At 36.8% G+C, this 21771-nt stretch overlaps 1 protein-coding gene across 1 annotated transcript; it reads right to left on the bottom strand.

Moving 5' to 3' along the window:
- Window positions 1–3210: 3210 nt before the first annotated feature.
- Chd1 (chromodomain-helicase-DNA-binding protein 1) lies at window positions 3211–21494 on the bottom strand. Its single transcript, XM_014243400.3, has 9 exons — window positions 20948–21494; window positions 11790–12748; window positions 11552–11719; window positions 10342–11452; window positions 7468–8934; window positions 5360–7212; window positions 4700–5008; window positions 4506–4631; window positions 3211–4350 (listed from the first exon to the last, which is right to left on the bottom strand). Exons 1-9 carry the CDS (start codon window positions 20954–20956, stop codon window positions 4125–4127), a joined length of 6228 nt encoding a protein of 2075 aa, XP_014098875.2. The 5' UTR covers window positions 20957–21494; the 3' UTR covers window positions 3211–4124.
- Window positions 21495–21771: the final 277 nt, after the last annotated feature.

The following is a 21771-nucleotide window of genomic DNA, read 5'->3' as shown; positions in this document are numbered from 1 at the left end:
TCGCCATTCTGTTGATACGGTTCATTAATTCATCATTAATAGGAATAGGAAGCGGTTGGCGTGACGCTACTGAATGAGTTTCATCTTCCAAACGGGTATTATGATAATGAAACAATTAGCTCGATCTTAGTTAGCTTGCCTCTTATGTATGTATTTGTTTCAATTATTTTGGCTTCCTTAATCCAGAAAGCAACAACCACAACATTTTAAACTCGCTCATTATTCGACGAAAGCCTGAAAGGGTAACAATAATATTTTGTGTGTTAACATATATTATAGATCATAGGCTCTACCATATTTTGCTTCATATCTATTGTATCATATTGGTACTAAAATCAACCTAGTCAATTGAAATCATATAATATATACATATGTGATATATGCCAACTAAAGAGGCTAAACTTAACATATTGGTTATAAGAGGAAAAAGTCAACCAGAGAAACTTAAATTAATGTATTAGAGACTAGCAGATCACTTCATTTGCCATCCCATTTGTTGGGAGAAGAGGACTTCATATAAATGATGAGATGTGAACATCGAACTTTTAATATTATTTACACTGTCGTTTTTTGTAGAATATTATATGTTCTGCAAAGTCGTAGTACATTATTTTATTCTACAATCAATAGTGTTCGCAGTGCTCGCTATCTAAGGATTTTTTTTACATCTTGGGTTACATTATTGGCGTATAGGTAAGGATCCCTAAATTTTTTGAAAATATAATATTACACCGGAGAGAGTAGCTTACCAACGGTGAAAGATTTTTTCAAATCCATGACGTATTTTGGAGCATATTCAATTCAAACAAACAAACAATCAAATCCTTCCCCTTTATAATATAAGTCAATGTATTAGATATAAGAGACTTCGACCGTCCATTTCATTCAAATGCAGCGCGAAGCCCCTTTATGTTTAAGAAAACATATTCATTTCATATTCATATTGACGGTATACTGAGGAACATGTCTCCATTTTATGAAGATAACTCACACACTGACCGATATATTCGGCGTAAAGTTGACTAGAATTTTAAAATCGTTTACTTAATTTTACTAAGATATCTTACATATTGATCGATACATAAGGTATAAAGCCTACAGAAAGTTTGAAATTTTTATAATAGGTATATAGGGGTTATGGTAGTATTGACCCGATTTTATCTACTTTTGACAGAATGGCACACTGTTGTGTTGGAAAAGATTCTTTCTGAATTTCGATAAATTTTTATGTAAAAGTTTTATTCCGATATTTTCATTGATACTTTATTAATATACTGTAAAATAAAAGCATTAGATGGAATTTAAAGTTTTGATACGTGGGAAGTAGAAGGAAATTGGTAGATTAGTTCCTAAGATATAGGATTTCAACTAAAGGTAGATGGTGCCATGCCCATTGTACAATGGAATGCTACCGACTCCAATAAAAAATTTAATGTCTCTAAAGCATATATTTATTAAGCTATCCCACTTTTAGGAGTTTTCAAGATATCAGTATCAATTTTACTCAAGTTATCGCTTGCACAGACGGACAGACAGTCATTCGGATTTCAACTCGTCTCGTCATGTTGATCATTTATATATATGTATATGTATAACTATATCTCGATTAATTTTAGATGATACAAACAACCGTTCGGTGAACAAAACTATTTTACTTTGTAGTTACATTTTGTGAGAGAATAAAAATATTGAGTGCTATTGACAATATTTCGGTGCTAGTTCCAACGATGTTTAAAGGCAGTTTGTTTCTTGGCATTTCGATTGAATGTGAACGGAATCGGACTATTTGCCCTTTCACAATATTGTGTAAAAATGAAAAGGAAATCGTGATACAATCAGATCCACCTTTAATAGATGTTTAACATTACTAAAAGCGAAATAACTCTTTAAACAATTAAGTTATAAACATAAAATTAGCTATATATGTGAAATCTATTGAATCAGTTAAAATCATGTCTCAGAAACTCCTTGACCAAATTTAATACATAGTGTTTTCATGATGCAATAAAACAAAATTTTTAAAATTAGAGTCGCCATCCTCTTTTAGAACGCCAATTTCATCCTATACATATATACATACACACAACTCTGGAGTGATATATGCTTATATTTTCCACAAGCATTTAGATGAATATACATACTTCAAAGTTGATATTTTACACATTAAACAAGACATCTTACCGTTTAACCAACCGACTTGACTTATAGTCTACATGTATGCTGATTGCAATTGGTGTAGAGAAATAGCAATGAAGTGCTTGATTCAGAGTGGTATATATTCCATTTTGGTGCCGGTTTCGTTTTGTTAATTGTGCGATAATGTGAACTTTGCCCATATAGCTTTATATTATTGAATTTATTTCTTGGTTAAAGCTAGTGAAATTTAGTGTCAATTTGTGTGTGGGTAAAAAATCGTTTTTTAAGCAAAAATTTAATGTAGTTTGGTACAATTAAAAAGAGTTTAATTTAACTACTACTCAAAGAAACGGTACAATCTCCGATTAGATCGGACCACTATAGCATATCGCAACTACACGAACTGAGCGATCAGAACCAAGTGGTTGTATAAATAGCTTTTTTATTTGACGAGATATCTTCACTAAATTAGGCATGGAGTACTGTCCTAGGTAACGCTGTAATCGCCGAACTATAACATATAGCTGTCATTTAAACTGAATGATCAAAACTAAGCCCTCTTAACGAAATTTAGTACGGATTATTGTTCAAGGCAAAGGTACAATCTTCAAAAAATTTGTTTAAAACAAACCACTATAACATATTCCTGCTATACAAACTGATCGACCAACATCCGTTCCCACGACAGTCGCATCTATGTACCGAATTTTTATCCGGCAAAGGACTGCCGCTACAACAACAACAACATTTCAACAGCAAGATAAACGGTATAAAATCTTTTATGCTATGAATAATGCACCTGTGTAGGGTATTATAGCTAATGTTTTCGCTTAAAAATTGAAAATTATAGATTAAAACCCCTATTTTCTATCTCGTTTCAGATAGCAGGAGTTTCTAGAATAACCGCCATCCACAGAGACCCTTTGAAATAGAATATTCTGAAGTTTGCTCATGTTTAATAAAGTTTGATAGAGAAAATTGTGATGCCTTTTTTCTTCTTCGCAGTATAAAATGTCAAAGTATATGTAATTATAGACATAGTCGCTTATTCTAGTATAAACATGAAAACGAATATTTAAAATGTATATTCTAATTAGGTTTTTATTTATTCATTGTCTTATATCTGACTTTCAATCACATGCGTTACAACAATGCGACTGCAACTGAACCAAACAAAAAAATCTAACTATGTATGTATTAGAAAAAATAATGTTACCTATGCGATTGTGGTGCTTATATCTATATTTAATATTTTTTCAAATTAATTTAAAAAATATCAAGTTATAATTTCCTTTGTACACACCTAATTACAGTTTTACAAGTTGAATTGTTGCTTTATGTTATTTTTAAATTTTTTTTCTTATAAACTTATGCGTTAACTATATATGTATATATATCATATCAGTTGGCTACAGATATATTGTATGTATAATGGAATTAAAGCTACAATAAAACTTAATAATGTTAAGTATAAATACAAAATAATTATTCTCTTTAATTCATTATACATATTGATTTCATTCTACTCATTAAAGTACTAAAAAATTAATTTACATCACCCACATATTTAATTCATAAGATTATAATATTAAATGTATATTTGTATGTTTACGTAGAAAACTTGTTTTTACGCATTAAAATATAAACAAGTGTCCGCATATGTTTAGAAAAAAAAAGAGTTCAAAACAAATGAAATGTAAAGCCTTGTCGATTCCAATTTGGAAATCTTAAATGAGAGGATTAATTGGATGTGCTTAAATAAATTTACAACTACTTTACTTTTTACAGATTTATAATTACATTTTTTTTTTTTTGTGATTTAGAAATAACTTGATTTCATATTTCTTACAACCACTTATCCAATAGTTTCGGCTTGGGTTTTGCGTTTGTAACATTATAGTAACTATAGGCATATGACGAGAAATTATGATCATAACACAGTACAAAAAATGTTTAGCAGTATAGTGCTTGTGATGAACTGGCAGAATTTATGATTGCGGTCGCCGCTCATAGTCACCTCTACGGTAATCGGGAGGAAAATCCATACGACTGTCCCGTGGCCAATCGCCTGTAGACGCATATCGCGGGTCGCCCCGATATGGGCCATGTGGTGGTGCTGCACCCGGTGGCAAACTACCGTTGCCCATGTAATAGTTGGCAGGCATGTGATAACCAGCATATGGCAGGGGAGGAGGCGCATGAGGAGGGGGATATCTATGAGTAACAAAATTTTAATTGTCAATTATGAATTGGCTTTGCATGAGGAGTACAAAATAAGTGTTTTAAGATCAACAATTATAATTAAATTAAAGTATTTTCACTTGACCTCTTCGAATACATATATAATCTTATGTTTTGAACTAACTTACCTTCTTTTATCAGGTCTTCGATCTCTGTCACGGTCGCGATGATCACGGTGATAACTACCACCGCCTACGTTGCCACGACCACTATAATTATCGTAACGCTCTCGTTTGTAATCTGCGTTGCCGTAACTAAAAAATTTAAGCATTGCGATTACTATAACAGTTCACACAATTTAGTCAAAATCATTATTACTTACCGATCACGACCATGGCCCCAACGATCATTGGCATCCATATAAGGAGAAGATATATTACGTGAGTCAGACGTCCCACTAGCAGAGTTATAACTTCCACTGCCAGCTACATTTCCCGGGGTTCCTCCCACATTAGGCGGCATTCTTGGATTACCACCATGTATACTACGATTATTTTGCGTTGAAGGCGAGTTCATGGAACTTCGTCGTTCGCCACTGCCAGCAGGTGGAATGCCACTGTTGCCGCGATTTGTAGAACCAACGCCCTCAGTGGTGTACGGTTTTTTCCGTTCATCGTTGCGATCACGATTTCTGGAAAAATATATTAATTATAGCTGTAATTACTATTTCGCTTTTGATCATCCTTTTTAAAATTTTTTGAATTGTAGTAGTAGCATAGTTATATATTTTATGATACACAACGAATGATTTGATTTATTAATAGATTTTAACAAATTGATTTAGATATTTTTAATCGCATATTCTTTTAATATAATGTTAATGTAATGTCATATAAGAAAAACATTTGGCTTATTGCCCTACAAACAAGGGTAGTATGTGATGGGAAACATATGAAACGTAAAAAAAATCTTTCCAGACAATACATTTAACAGAGCAGAATTTGATTGCAAATGCTTATAATTTAATATCTATTAACCTTACCTACTAACAACGTTCATATTTTGACGTTTGTATGACATTCCCTTGCTATCGATAGCATTTCCGCCGCCTACATCGTTTTCATCTCGCTTTCTCTTTAACGACGGATCTACTAAAGGCATGCGCTTAGATTTGTCCGCATTCGGGGCAACGCCAAGTTTGTCCTTCTTATCACGAGTCTTGTCCTTCTCCTTAGCCTTATCTTTATCTTTCTTCTTCTTTTTTTTCCCAATAACGGCCGTGGTGCCGTTTTCAACTTGTGCTGAAATTTCACTGCGCGAACGCTTTTTGGGCGATTGAGAATTTGCCTTGGTATTTTTCTCAGTTGAATTCACAGCGCTCGCACCACCAGCTGTACCGTTACCACCTGCTGCCTCCTCGGCGTTCTTTGATGTATGCTTGTATAATTTGAATAGTTTTCTCGCATCGAATTCGGTAAATTTCGACACAAAATACCACAAATTACTTCGCCATTCTTTTTTTTCAGGTTCCTTGTAAGCTTCCAAACAAGCATCGATTTGACGGCCGATAGATAACAGACATTCGCGGGTGTGTCGCTCTTGTTCCTGTCCGGAGAGACTGGTATCTGGTCGGTCGAGGGCAATTAGAGCTTTCTTCACTGGTCGCATTTTTTCTTTGCATTCGTTAAACACATTAGGATCAAGATCACCGAGTACTTCGAGGGCACGTGGTTCATTGTTCGCTGTAAAATGCATGGGTTTGTTGTTTGCCGTCGCTTCGGATGCACTTGATTTTTTTGTGCGGCCACCAGTTTTACCCTCTTTTCCAATAGAACTGCGCTTGGATTTCTTTTTTATAGCGGCAGCTGCGGCAATATCTGTAGACTCCGCAATAGTTGTACTCGCGTCATGGTCAACGCTTTCAGTTTTGGAGGTACTATCACGTGAGCGTGGTTTACGTTCAGCTCCTTCGTGTGCAGACTGCGATGCATCGTCCCCAATGTGGGACTCGGATATGTGTCTCGGCTTACGTTCAGGTGTGAGGGAGATAGTTGTATTAGTGCCGACATTACCGCTGACCTTAGCTTCTCGTGGCTTACGTGGTTTACGTTGTTTGCGTTGTACGCCCCTCTTTAGTTCAACGTTCTTTTTAATTATTTTTAACAAGTATTCCGCTCTAGATTGCAAATGCTTCGCTTGTGGCTTACGAGAATCATTGAATAGAATTTTTTCAGTCAGTTTTAAACTTGGGTCCATTTTCATCTGTTCCCATGAACCAATACCATACTGATAAATGCCGCATAATAACTTAGAATCTTCTTCGACGCCCCAGTCTGTGTCGAAATTCGCCGGCCTAGTTTTAATGTTAAGCTGCCAACTGTAGCGTTCACTCGTTGCACTTGGTACGATATCGTTGAGCGGCTTCAATTCTTCTTCGCATGATAATAACGTTTTGGCGTTAAACGAGACACCACCTAGCTTCACGGAATATGTGGCACGGGTGCGTCTTTGTTTTGCAGCGACAGTGTCATCTGATTGGCTTTTTGGCATTACTGGAGGGTCCTCTTTGTGTTCTTCAAGAAATTGCACGCATCGATCATGAAGCATTTCGCCGATTCTTTTTAATTCTGCCAATGGTTTCTCTTGCAGCTCAGCATCACATGCGATCGCTTCTAGACGTTCAAGTGGGGCGGGGAATTTCTTATATGATTTGATAAAACGCCTGATTTCAGCGTCGGTAAATCCAGGTATTTTCTCTTTATTCGTAGGCCGACCGCGTTTCTTCGGACGACCGTCTTCACCACTAACATCTGAACCAAGTTCATAATCTGAGTCCGCTCCTGACTCCTCCGGTTGACCCTTCTTTCCACCGCGTTTAGATGACATATTGGAATCCTTAAAAACATAATACATTTTGTTTACATATATATGTATATATAGACAATACAAAATACAAAACAAAAGATAAAGTAAAGAGTCTGTAGTGTGCTGATTGTAAAATAGGAATCGCAATGTGATGTATGTACATCATTTAAATCATTCTGTTCCATTTCTATTTGACTTATAACTATTGTATTTTCTATTTATCACCCAACTTACCTCTGTCTTAAAATATATGTGAGCTATTGCTATACTAAAAACAATACTAACCTGATTGGCTGCAGCAGTCTTTCTTCGTGGAGGTAAATACAGGTCTTCCATCTCTTTAACGCGTTCTTGATCTTCGACTTTCTTTCGGAAATCCTCCGGTATTATATCATCCCAATCTTTGGTATCTTCCTCCTCGCCACCCATATTATCGTCGTCTTTAGTCGCTTCACTAGGTTCCTCCTCAAATGTAGCGATACTGGCAACCTTAAACGCAGATAACAAATCATCACCCGGCATTTCGGGGTCTTCATTTCGCGTTTCTGCACGCCGCAAAATCTCATCAATGTCGCAAACTAGCTCATCGTCATTCTCCTGCTCATCTTTAAATAACTCTTCGGCACCAAATTTCAAAATTGCTGACAAATCATCTTTATTAAATGGTGTAGCATTTGATGAGCTTGCACCACTTTTGTCCAAAACCGTACGACCTGTAGTGTCCATACGCTGTATGACAAGATGATCAAGTACCATTTTTTGTTTCGCTCGTTCCACGATTTGCTCCTCAACCGAACGCGCTGTCACCAAACGATAGATGTTCACTTGATTTTTTTGACCAATTCGATGTGCACGCGCTTGTGCTTGTAAATCATTTTGGGGATTCCAATCGGAATCAAAGATGATCACGGTATCGGCCGTTGCTAAATTGATACCCAAACCACCAGCGCGTGTGGACAACAGGAAACAAAAGTCCTGACTGCCTTCGGCATTAAAGTGGTCTAGAGCTTGACGTCGCATTTCACCTTTTATGCTGCCATCAAGGCGTTGAAAAGGGAAATGTCGTTTTTGCAGATAATCAGCTAGCACGTCCAGCATGCGCACCATCTGCGAGAAAATTAGCACTCGATGGCCGGTCTCTTTCAGGCGACACAATAACTTGTCTAGAAGCACCAATTTTCCGGAACCTTTTAGCAATGTTTGTAGTGCTTCCTCCTGCTGTAGACCAAACAATTCGAATTCTGATGGCCGAATTAGCGCAGCGTGATTGCAACACTTCTTCAATTCAATTACAATATTCAAGAATGTAGAGGTGGAGCCCTTTTTGCCTTTACGTAAAGCGTCGAAGTTTTTCGTCAAAATCCACTTGTAGTATTGCTTTTGCATTAAAGTCATTTCGACTCTTAATATTTGTTCTACCTTCGCTGGTAATGACTTTTCGACATCTTTCTTCACTCGCCGTAATATGTACGGCTCAAGTTGTTGATGCAGTTTTGTATAACCCTTATCGGCAGCATTCCCATGCTGCAATTCGAACTCTTCCCAAGTAACAAATCGATCGGGCATAATAAAGTGAAGCAAGGCCCATAGTTCTTTGAGTGAATTTTGTAAGGGTGTACCAGTGATTAACAAACGATGATTAGTTTCGAACTCCTTGAGAGATTTATACAACAAAGAATCATCATTTTTCAAGCGGTGAGCTTCGTCAACTAGTAAAGCGGCCCATTGCAAGGTACCTAGGAATAACTTATCCTATTGGCAAGTGAAGAAAAGAAAGCAAAAACTTTGTAATGAGGCTATTAGTAATAATACTAAATTATTCACAATAAATATGACTAATAAAAAATATTTCAAAAGGTAAATTAAATTATTTTTTGATGTGAACTTAGTGCTTTGTAATGCCAAATTTACAATGGCAAGATCCATCGCTTGTTTATATTAGATTTCAGTATTTAATTTTCTATTAATATTAGTTGAGATTAGGGCTGCAAATAATACATTAAAAAATTATTGTATTAACCATTGAAAAATTTTTAAATTTTTTAATTCCGAATATCTTATTTAAAAATAATTTTAAAGTTTTTAATCCCAAATACCGAAAAAAAAGAAATTGTTTTATAATTTACATTTTTTCGTGTTTGTGTACTTCGTGATCTAACATTTCGAACTAGAACTCCCACAGAGCCATCAGGTTTCAATACTCTAGAGCAGTGATCGGGATCTGAGTGAGCTTTGAGTATATGTTATGTGTGTTTCACACAGACTTGCGACAATAATGGCCAATTCACATAGAACTTTTGCTTTGCTTTGCGTCAGAAATTTGTTTTGACAGAAAAGTTTGATGTACGCTTTTGTATGAGTACGTTCACATAAAAAGTTTTCGACGCGAAGCCAAACAAACTCTCATATTTTTACGCTTTGCCAAGCAACCGTCGCCATTTTTATTAGAGAGAAATACTGAAAGCAAAGCGTTCATTGTGTCATGCCATTTGTTTTCTGCGCTTCGTTGTTTTACCATGAACTGTCACATAAAGTGAGGAAAGTTGTATGTTTATTATACCGTAGAAACGAGGCAGTGCCAGTTGCTTTCTGACTATAGATAACATGATATAAATTTCTTTAAATAAAGATTAGAAACACACGTAAAAGTGACTAACAACTCTGATCTCACAAACAACCCATTGATTTCGCAATTTATTTCTGCGGGATTCTTAGTTGCTGGTTCGTTGTTTTGCTTGTCATATGTTAAATAGCCCACGAACTTTCAGTGCTGCTTAAAAAAAACCACGAGATGCTGGACTCTCTCAAGAAGCAAAGATAGGAATTCCGGATCATTTTATCCATGTTTCTGACTAAGCAGCTAGCAAGACATGCGCAAAAAGTATACGCATGTTTTTATGAAGAAAATAAAAATCGTTTGAATGTGTAAGAATGACGACCACTTCTCTAGAGCATTGAAACTTTAATTCTTAATTCCGATTTTTGAGGTTAAAATTTAATAATTGAATTATAAATTTTAAATTCAGATTTTGGGAATTCGGAATTTTTATTTTTTAATCCCAGTCTTGTCTCAATGTTCGAGACGTATTCCTTTTCTATTCACATATTTATCCTTAACTACATTACTTTTTTTTTAGTTTAAAAATGGTTGCTTATTACCTTCAGCACAATCTCATATGTTGTTAGAATGCAGTTGAATTTCAGTCTTTTCGAACCATCGAATTGCCATTCATATTGACGTATCATTTCACGCGATTTTACATCACCCAAATATGTCACGACATTCATATCGGGTGCCCAGAGATCAAATTCGCGCTGCCACGCTGTCATAGTACTTAGCGGCACGACACACAAATATGGCCCATATAAGTGATGCACTTTAAATAATGAATAAAGAAAACAAATGGTTTGAATGGTTTTACCAAGACCCATTTCGTCGGCAAGTATAACGGAATTCTCTTTACACCACGAGTGTAATAACCAATTGAGGCCATCCATTTGATAATCGCGCAAGGTTAAGCCATCGCTTAGAAAATCGGGTTGGTCCCGTATTTTATAGAATTTTGGGCGATACTTGAGCACCTTACAGTGGCGTGATGGAGTGCATTTGGATATTTCACGCTCTTCATATTGTTCTACACATCTTTGCCATTTGCGTTGAACTAAGGAACCATCTTCCCAAGTAGCCTCTGCATAAGGTAACGATTGCCATTTACACAGGTATTCAGACATGCCATCTGGCTTTTCGTTACGCGCTATGATACGATCTACATTATTGTAAGATTTGAGCAAATCGTTTTGTAATTCTAATTGGCACTCAAAGTAATCGATATCTTCGGGGCCAGCATACCGACGCCAATAATCAATATCTTGTTCCTTTTTCACAAAATTATCAAGTTTCTTCATGCCTTTAACTTTTTGTTCACGTAGAGTCGTTTCCGACTCCCAAGTGTTGTGTATGTACGACCAACCCTTCCATTTGATCAAGTACTGCGTTTCAGTATTCGCTAAATCGTTCTCATCGACGCCGTCATTAGGATCGACGCCATGTTCCTCTATGGCATAAATTGTGGTTGGGTTTCCTGTACAGCCTTTTCGACCCTGACGCTTCGCTAAGATACGCTCTATTGTTTCACATTTCTCCTCTTCTTCTGCAATCGCTGCTTGACTCTCATCATACTCGACTTCTAAGAGATCTTCCGAGTCTGTTTTGTCATCTTCGGAGGCTTCTTTGTAGCTAACCGCGGCTGCAGCTCGTCGCGTTCCAAATCTAACAAAATAAATATCGCAATTACGAAATTTATTGTATACACTTTTTATGGGGAGATTTGTAATGGGTTTAGTAATTTATACACATAGGTAATCTTACCGTTTGCTATCTTCCTCACCATCATCACTTTCGTCGCTGGAATAGGAAGATTTTTTCCCACGACGCTGTGATACCTTGGCACTGCCCGCTTTTGTGTTCAATTTTCGTCGGCGTGGCGCTGACATATCGCTGTCCGCATTGCTTTCATCACTTTCGTCTGAGTCCCAACTAAACACAAACAAAATTTGGTCTTAAATTAAAGCCTTTTGTATCCCTTAATAAGACTGTGTTTAATTACTTTTGTTTTTTCCGTTTTTTCATTGCTTTCTTTGCTGTCTTCTCTGCTGTTACAATTGGTGGTTTTCTAGCTGTGCGCGTACTTCGTTTTGGCTGGTAGTCGTCTTCATCGTCTTCGCTGCTACTGCTACTGCTGGCAGTTGGTGACTCGGCAGCTGACGAGTTAGAACTCTTTTCGACAGACTCTCCAGATTCCGATGCTTCGCCGTCGTCATCGTCATCATCACGTAGAATTTTTTCAGCACTGCGTTTGGGTAATGTTGTGGCTGCTAGGGTTGACTGGGATACCATCTTTGATAACGGGTTCGATGCTGCCATATTGTCGGTTCTAGTTTTACTCTCACTACCTTCGGCTGTGTTATTATGGTGGATCCCCTCCTCGTCCCCAAAGCTTGTGTCTCCTTCTTGCGAGTCTTCTTCGCCGTCGTTTGTTGTATTTGAGGTATTGTTGTCTGTTGTGGATGTGTTTGTGGTGGTATTAACTTTTGTTGCCGATGTGTTGTTGATAATATTGTGGTTGGACTCAGCGATATCTTGGTTAATTTTTGCACCATGATTTTCCTCCTCTTCGTCTTCATTGCTTTCTGAATTAGAATCGGAATTCGAACCGCTCTCCGACTCGTTGTCATCTGAGTAACCATTGGTTTTGGTATCCTCCTGAGCTGCTGCTGCCGTTGGCGGAAAGCCAGAATTTGTTGATAAATTTTCAACATCTTTTTTTGATTGTTGTTGGGTATGTCCATCTTGGGCATTGTCATCGCTGTCATAGCTTTGGTCACTAGCATGCGACCCGCGCTCTGGGGAACTTTGTCTTCGGCTAGAGTTAGAAGATGATGTTGAGCTATCTGAATCGGAATCGGATCCTGATGAACTGCCACTTCCACTGCCAGAAACGTTCTGATCTTCTTGGTTGCCGTCATTTTCTTCCGATCCTATACTATTGATGGATTCATTGTGTACCTAAAATAAAATACAGGAGATTTTGCAAAATAAGTAGAAAGTGAATAAAAAAAAAATACTGCGACTTTATAATATTTTTATACCCTAAACGGGGTATATTCAGTTTGTCACGAAGTGGCAAAAGGGAGGAAACGTCGGAGACCGTATAAAATATATTTTTAAATGATCAGCGTGACGAGCTGAGTCGATTTAACCATATCCGTCTGCTTTTCCCCTGTCTCCCCCTGCGGGTAGGGGTAAGAATTTACCCGCGGTAAGGCATGCCTGTCGTAAAAGGCGACTAAAAGCCAAATGCACTATGACTGTTATTATATACCTTGCTCAGTAATATCAGCATAGTATGTCAGAAATAGTGCTATAATACTCAGCTTGAACTGATATTATAGGCTTTAAATGAAAAAGCAAATAAAAAGACATTTGAAGTTCAAGCGACAAATGTCACCAGTCATTGAGTAATGCGTTGCTCAACTGGCAGTAGTTTTGGCTGCACAGTCTTACCGGAGACTTTCTGGTACCACGGGGAGCAGAAAGACCTTGGATTTCGGTCCAATCTGCTCATTGGGTTATGGCCCCTTTGGGGAGATTCGTGGTGGCTGTGGTTGAAACCTAAATGCAGGAAGAACTAAAAATTCAGCCTAACTGTATTTTCAGTTCTAAAATAAAGTTGCAGAAAGCAACTGGGTTCCGTACCCGAAAACGGAAGAGGTTTAGGTCGGCCTCGAATCTTACCAAGATGGTAGTGTGGGCCCAGACACACTGCCACTGGTAACCAAATTAATACTTGCAAATAGCTCGTATTATTTGGGGCGCTTATCAACGCAATGTATTGATACGTTGTGCTTTGGAGCACCGTGAGGTAAGGCCGTCGCCGGCAGGTACTCACGTAAATCAACAACGAAAGTTGTCTTCCCCCTGCGGGTAGGGGTAAGAATTTACTCACGGTAAGGCATGGCTGTCGTAAGAGGCGACTAAAAGCCAAATGCACTACTTGTATGACTGTTATTATACCTTGCCTAGAAATATCAGCATAGTTATGTCAGAAAAAGTGCTATAATACTCAGCTTGAAGTGATATTATAGACTTTAAATGAGATTCCAAATAAAAAGACATTTGAAGTTTAAGCGACAAATATCACCAGTCATTGAGTAATGGGTAGCTCAAATGGCAATAGATTCGGCTACATAGTCTTACTGGAGACTCAACTCTGGCACCACGGGGAGCAAAATGAACTTGGTTTAAACCTAAATGCTGGAAGAACTGAATTTTCATTTCAAAAAAGAAATTGTACAAGCGCTGATTAACGCATTGTTTTGATACATTGTGCTTTTGAGCACCGTGTCCGTCTGTCTGTTCGTCTGTAAATACGCGAACTAGTTCCTCAGTTTTCGAAATATCGATCTTAGCACACATCCTCCTTTCCCCAAGAAGCTGCTCATTAACAGAACCGATTATATGGGACCACTGTAGTATATATTTGCTATACAACTAAACGATCAAAATCAAGTTCTTGTTAGAAAACTGTTTGTGAAGAGTTTTACGCTTCGATGCATGTCAGCCAAGTAGCAAACATCTTTGTTAGATTTCTGTTCGTCGCTTTTACTTTCCGAAATGCCTGTCGATTTGTAAGCGAATATTTTACGATTTATCAAAGTAACATTGATGTTGAATAGGCTACCATTGAGCTTCTAAGAACCCTTTTAAGGTAATGCCAACTTCTCATGTCTGTGTACAGCTATGTTCAAAAGAACTTATTGTCAATCCTATGAGCATAAAACTGTATTTTGAATGTTAATGAAAAGGTAACAATTAAATTAAAGCTAACCATATCAATACCCGTAATGAATTCTTTATTTTCTATAACTGTTTTACACTGACCATAAATTTGTTCAAGTATTCACAATGTTCGCTGTTTTGTCTTCAACATTCATCACTATCGAATACACAAGTTTTGCTGGCCACGGTATGTCCTAATTTGTTTGTGCCGAAATCACTACTTGTTTTAGCTAAATCACTCGTGCGTTTAGGTCATTATTGAGTTTAAAACTCATTTCAGAGACATATTATAAGATCATTTGGTAACATTATTATATTAAAAACCAAAAAAAAAATAGAAATATTGATCTAGGAAGTTACCCATAATGGGTGTGGGCCTTAACCGTTAAAGTGAAAATTTATACAAACTATTATGTTTGATACACTGTTTTGTAGTATAAGGTCTAGTAAAAATATCCTTTATTTTTGCATTAAATTTAAGGTTCTATTTTGCATAGTTAGAATGAATTTATTTAGGTCAAAAATGATGACAATTTCCTAACGTTACTCTCATAGAAATGCGCGTATTTATTGGGAAAAAACTGGGACAGTCGATTCTCTTACTTTCTCTTTTTACTAGAAAAATAGTAGTAATCACCCGGTCCAGGTCCAGATTATAATATGGATGTATATAAGAACTATGTGTGTGGCCTGGTGTTGTCCTCGTTGAACATTATTCTTCTCCTATTGGCTAAAGCTATTCCTATTCTATTGACAGGGACAGGTAGTAATCAATTGGTGCCAGGTCCGGATTATAAAGTGGATGCATAAGAATCTCCCAACCAAGCTCCGGAGCTTCTGGCGAGTCACTATCGATGTGTGTGGCCTGGCGTAGTCCTAATGTTCATTTGTTGAGAGTACAGTTCCCCGTTAAGAGTTTGAGCCGTAGGGGAGCAGCTAATAGCAGATGATTCCTTTCCAACCCCACCGAACATATAGCCAAACTTTCTTGACCCTCAATCCTGGCTGACCACCGTTTGCACTAGCTCACCGCCTTATGTGACCTACTTTTCATTGGTCCTTTTTCGGTCCATACGACGAATCCAAATTAGCTGTTACAAATCAGGACCATAAAGACTAGGAAAAATAATTGATTTCTTTTTACTAGAGCTTAAATATCTGACTGGTATTCAATATTCAGTGGACAGTTCCCACCTGTGTGCTTAAAACCTCAAACTTACTTTAATTTATCTATTCTATAGTGTTGTTGTTATTGTTGCGTTCACAGTTGTTGGTCGGACAAAAATTCGGGTTCGTTGACCCCACTGTCGTGGGAACGGATCTATCCTATATTGCTGTGGCTTGGCCAGATAACCGTTTTAACAACATAAATATTAGCGGAATTAAAATATTTTGAGTCGAGTTTTACGACAGTCGAGTATACGTAACCGAAATGAACATGGATTTTTATCCGGCCAATAACTGTCAAGACTAATAGAGAAATAAGATCTTTCGCGAAACAGGTTCTTCAGAATGAGGTTTGCGCAGCGACCTACGGTCCATTATGTCCTCTATCACAGGGATTCACATAGCACCAGCACATTGAATAATTCCAATACACTGCTGGGTGCCAACCAGGCGATGTGATCCCTATTCGGGCTTTGATTCTGCGTCTGCGACTGCTGTCCAGTCTATTAGCAAGTGTTCTAGTTTCCGGCTCCATGTCGCAAAACCGGCAGTTTGCACAAGCTGGGTCCATGTTAAATTCTTGAGCTTACAATGGCAAGTGTAAAATGCGACAAGTAGCCGAAATTTGTTCCTCGGTGTTCCACTTGATTGTGCTATCCCTTAGCAGGTCGATAGTGTAATCATTCCAATCAGCCTTGCTGTCAAGGGTAACTTTAAACTTCCTTGTGAAGTTTACCGTTTTGGTAATGCTGTCCCGTGGGATAAGAGCCATTGTTGTTTTATCACATAGGGCCTTCATTGCACCCGATGCACATTGAATAATTCCAATATACTGCTGGGTGCCAACCAGGCGATGTGATCCCTATTCGGACTTTGATTCTGCGTCTGCAGACTGCTGTCCAGTCTATTAGCAAGTGTTCTAGAGTTTCCGGCTCCATGTTGCAAAACCGGCAGTTTGCACAAGCTGGGTCCATGTTAAATTCTTGAGCTTACAATGGCAAGTGTAAAATGCGACAAGTAGCCGAAATTTGTTCCTCGGTGTTCCACTTGATTGTGCTATCCCTTAGCAGGACGATAGTGTAATCATTCCAATCAGCCTTGCTGTCAAGGGTAACTTTAAACTTCCTTGTGAAGTTTACCGTTTTGGTAATGCTGTCCCGTGGGATAAGAGCCATTGTTGTTTTATCACATAGGGCCTTCATTGCACCCGATGCACATTGAATAATTCCAATATACTGCTGGGTGCCAACCAGGCGATGTGATCCCTATTCGGACTTTGATTCTGCGTCTGCAGACTGCTGTCCAGTCTATTAGCAAGTGTTCTAGAGTTTCCGGCTCCATGTTGCAAAACCGGCAGTTTGCACAAGCTGGGTCCATGTTAAATTCTTGAGCTTACAATGGCAAGTGTAAAATGCGACAAGTAGCCGAAATTTGTTCCTCGGTGTTCCACTTGATTGTGCTATCCCTTAGCAGGACGATAGTGTAATCATTCCAATCAGCCTTGCTGTCAAGGGTAACTTTAAACTTCCTTGTGAAGTTTACCGTTTTGGTAATGCTGTCCCGTGGGATAAGAGTTATTGTTGTTTTATCACATAGGGCCTTCATTGCACCCGATGCGCATGTGCAGGCAAGTCGTTGCAGCTTCGATAGTAGAAGTCCTACCGAAGTCTGCGTTGCTTTAGAAGCCTAGGCCACCGCTCCATACGTAGTAATCGGTCTCACGACCATGGTGTCCTTCCACCTTATAATCCTCGGCTTGCAGCCCCAGGATATTCCGGCAAGTCGATTGCACGCCATGAGTGCTTTTGTAGCTTTGACTATGGTCAAATCTACATTAAGCTTCCATCGCAGAGTGGAATACAGGATGACCCCCAGATTTTCGACAACACCCTGCCGCCAAAGGTTAAGTTCCTGAGGCCGGGCAGGGAACTTCGTCTGGTGAACGGGGCGACGGTCCGTGCACATAACAAAGTTTCCTATGAAGCCGAGATGTTTTCTTTAAGACTATATGGTCTCCATTAGTCCTTGAGGCAAATAATTTCCTACCCTAGGGATCCGAAGGGTACTTAGAAATATACACACCCCACGTCACTGCAAACTGACAAGTCGTATGGATAAAACTGGAGTATATATGGTGCGATGAATATTGCTTCTTGAGTGGGAAGCAATTGTTTTGATGAATAGTTGTCTCCAAAATGATAAAAGATAATGTTACAAGAAAAATATCCTTCTCGCTTCTTCTCTATCGGGATGTTAATGTTCTCCATGTATACTGGCCCAAGGAGTGCTGACTGGACCGCAAGATTTTCGTCGATGATATAAAAATTCCAACAAGAAACAAAGCTATTATATATCTCTTCATCTGAATGGTGTTCTGGAAGTCAAACCAAACTCATTGCACAAGAGGAGTTCTGTTGTATTGAGTGACATTGAATCAGAATTACACTAAAATTACATTCAGACTTGTATGCGATTAGCCCCTGAACCATCTATTGGCATATCCACAGAAGAAACCACCTGATCTAACACAATGATCTGACCTCCGTCTAATCAGCTCCGTTCCTACAACTAGACGAGGTCTTTCAACTCGGCAGTCCTTGGCCGGATAAAAATCGTAGTCCATTCCGGTCACGTACACCCAACTTGCGTGGTCACCGTTCGTTGCGAAAGTTTTTAACTGGCTAGTTTACGTGATTTTTAGCGAAATAAAGTCGGTTAGCACTACACTGGTCGACCGATGAACTGATTTTTATTTTTCTGCCGTTTTTTAACATTGTCTATAATTGGAGTAGTGTAAATGGTAGGGGATACATTTACTGACTATATATAGTAAGAGTGAACTCTAACTACTCAGATTTTCCTGGATGTTCTAGATCTATGTCCTGATGACTTTTCGCCTAAGGCTACGTTTATAGGTGGAGAGTTAATGAAAGTGTTGATCAATACTCTGAGAATAATGCCAAAACTTGTTTTGAGGACATCACGGATCCGATCAATTTTATTGCTGTCTTTTTCGTATTTTCGTATATCTTTCTTCTTTTTTAAACCATTACCTAAGGTATGTATATAAAAAATTCGGAAATAAAATAGAATATATCTAGATCCTTGACGAGATTTTAAATATTATATATTGTAAGAGCTTTTTTGCGTGATCGTATTGAAAGTCCCAAGATCTGGTACTACTAAAGGAAGTGTCTTTAAAAAATTGCTGCAGGCCGTGGTAGTAGATAGGATCATTTGATGTACATAGATCTGTAGTAATGAACTGTCAAGCGTCCCTAGTGGAGATACCTGCGGTTCTGTAGTAGGACCACATACTCGATTTTTCACACCGGTTCATATCATTAACGTGTGGTTTGTGGACCAGATCACATCTAGGATTAAATAAATCTAACAATGAGTTCATAAAAACTGATATTATTTTTATTTGGGTATCGAAGAACCACCAACAATTTCCGCATTGGCTGGTATATGAGTGTGGAAATATCCGCATAATGAATGAGAGGGACAAGTTTAAAAAAAAAAAAAAGTTTAGAGAAATTTTTGAGTTATCCACATAATCATACAATCTTTTTTCTACACATCTTATTACGGGTCTTTACACTATGTAATACTCTAAAGCAAGGGTAGATCTTTTAGTAAAAAAAATATATCTTGGTATATAAACAACTTTGGAACAATAAGATTACTCGTATAGTTTCTTAAACTCTTATTAGAATATAACATTTATAATATTTCAAAATATATATTGGTAAGAACAGATCGTATATTCAATAAGCATTAGTAATCAAAAAACCCCTTTATCGAAAAGAAAAAAACAGTTGTAACCCACCATATAAAACATAGGTAATGAATTGTTGTCTTTAAATATATCATCGTAGTACAATTTTTTCATAAAGTATTATATTAAAAGATAATTATACTTACCATAAAATTGATGAAAATTAGAATTAGTATTAAAACACTTTTTGAAGTCTACTACACCACATAACAAGTATTTATGCTATTTGAAAATAAATTTCAAAGGAAGTCTATGAGTACACAATATATGTATCTTTTTATAGTTGTATACATTTAAAAAAATGGCTTGGATATGATCAAATGTTTTTTTTCTTGAAACATATTTCCTAAGGTTAAACTGATTATAAGAGCTTGATCACTTTTTATTATAAATATTTTTATATTTATCAAACTCTCGAAGATCATAAAGGATTACACAAGACATGCAAAAAAAAAACTAAAACTATTAAAAACCGATACAATATATTAAAATAATAATAAGGATAATTACATATACTGATGCCAAAAATAGATTGTAAAATATTATATAGAGATCGGATCCTCCAACAAACAACCCAATCCTTTCAAGAAACTTAAAAATATAAAATTTTGTAAAACATATGCTCGGTTTTAAAAAATATGGGTGCATAATTGCAAATAAGGGTTTTTTAATTGAATGACTGATGAATAGAAATAATTGCATATAAACTTTCCTTTAAAAAAGAGCAAATCCTCACTAGAAATGACCGATTAGACAATTTTGGAACTGAATTCCTTTTAAAATAACATGGCATTTTAAGAATATTCTAATATTATTTTTTTTAAATATGTTTAGAATACTAAAAAATCATTAGTTTATGAAATTTGCAAAGAGGTTGTATATGCAAAAGCCTTATAAGATTATCATTGTCTGAAGAGGATTACTTAAAACCAATGTTTATACTCACTAAAACTAAAACCCAGACTTTACAAAAAATTTTCACAAGGTTTCGCCAATTACGTAACACATGGAAATTCTTTAAAACTGAATTTATATGTGAAATAAACGGTGTTTTACACCATTCTGTAGATAATTTACTTGCAGATCGTCCAGATTCTCTAAATTTAAACTAAAATAGCAAAAATGGGTCCCCAATGAAAATTGTAAATTTTGGTCTCATCGGAAACGCAGATCTTTCTAGAACACATATAGATCAAGAAAACGGTGAAACAATATTATTTAGTTTAAAAAAAATGCATTTTTATAAAAATGCCCGCGTATTTCAGTCTTTAATACACCTTTTGCCAAAGGAGCCCCAATTGAGACTCCAAAGAAATCATTTGAATTGTAGCCACACCCTAATCGCGGAAACACCATCTTCATTTTCAATATAAAATTTACACTTTCTTTTAACACAATTTATTAAAAATATCATAATATTTACATTTTTATGCGGTCAAATATACTATTTTCTGAACTTATTTCAATAAGGCACTCACCTGGCTCATGATATTTTTGTCTCAGCAAGCACCTTTTTCTTAAAGAAGACATTAAACATACACTATTTATTTTTTTAATTATCTGATTTTTTCAAAATTTTTCACTTTAAATCTGATAATTGCAAATTGAAAATTTTTTCTCCAACGCAGCACAAAAATTCACGTCGTCCTCGTCTCCCATTCACAAGTCATTTGTCGAAAATCGCCATTTTGTCTTTTCGTAATTGCACTCAGTGTTGCCAATTATTCGGAGCAAGTGTCGAACTTCGAATTTTCAGCCCGGATCGAAGGGAGATATTCTGCAGCAGCTCACGTCGATATATGGAAAAGAAAACTGAGGCAAATTTTCATGTTCGTTTGAAAATGCTTCCAACTTATGTTTGTGTGACATCCACAGTTGTCAAAAATGCACATCCCATTAAGTTTGATAATTTTGTAACTTAATTCTCACTTCCAATCTTTTAAATGTTTAGATTTTGTACGGATAACCATAATAATTATGCGCCAGCTTTTGTCGCTTGTCTTCGTACACGAGTAGCCATTTTGAATAATCTTCAAAGATATACTTCGAAAAATTATTGTTCAATGGAAAAACACTTGATATAACAGAGTTGCAAATATATAGTTTAATAATAATATTAGCTACTACGTATATATTCATTATTTAATTGTTCGAAAATTTTTGTAAGATTTTTCACCGTAGGGAAATGATAACATGGCATGCCATTAAATTAATCATTATTTAAAAATAATCCAATTGTTTTCACATTCAACCATTCTTTAAAAACTTTTCAACACATACTTTTGGTTTTATATACGATATA

This window comes from Bactrocera oleae, chromosome 3, assembly GCF_042242935.1.
Source record: "Bactrocera oleae isolate idBacOlea1 chromosome 3, idBacOlea1, whole genome shotgun sequence".
NCBI classification, from domain to species: Eukaryota; Metazoa; Arthropoda; class Insecta; order Diptera; family Tephritidae; genus Bactrocera; species Bactrocera oleae.
This window is presented reverse-complemented; position numbering and strand designations above follow the sequence as displayed.

Excerpts from the sequence above, each read along its gene's own strand:
- Chd1 (XM_014243400.3), bottom strand. Across the intron at positions 7,213-7,467 it reads AGACTGCTGCAGCCAATCAG|GATTCCAATATGTCATCTAA; the intron begins GTTAGTATTGTT and ends TATGTTTTTAAG. Across the intron at positions 5,009-5,359 it reads AATATGAACGTTGTTAGTAG|AAATCGTGATCGCAACGATG; the intron begins GTAAGGTTAATA and ends ATATTTTTCCAG.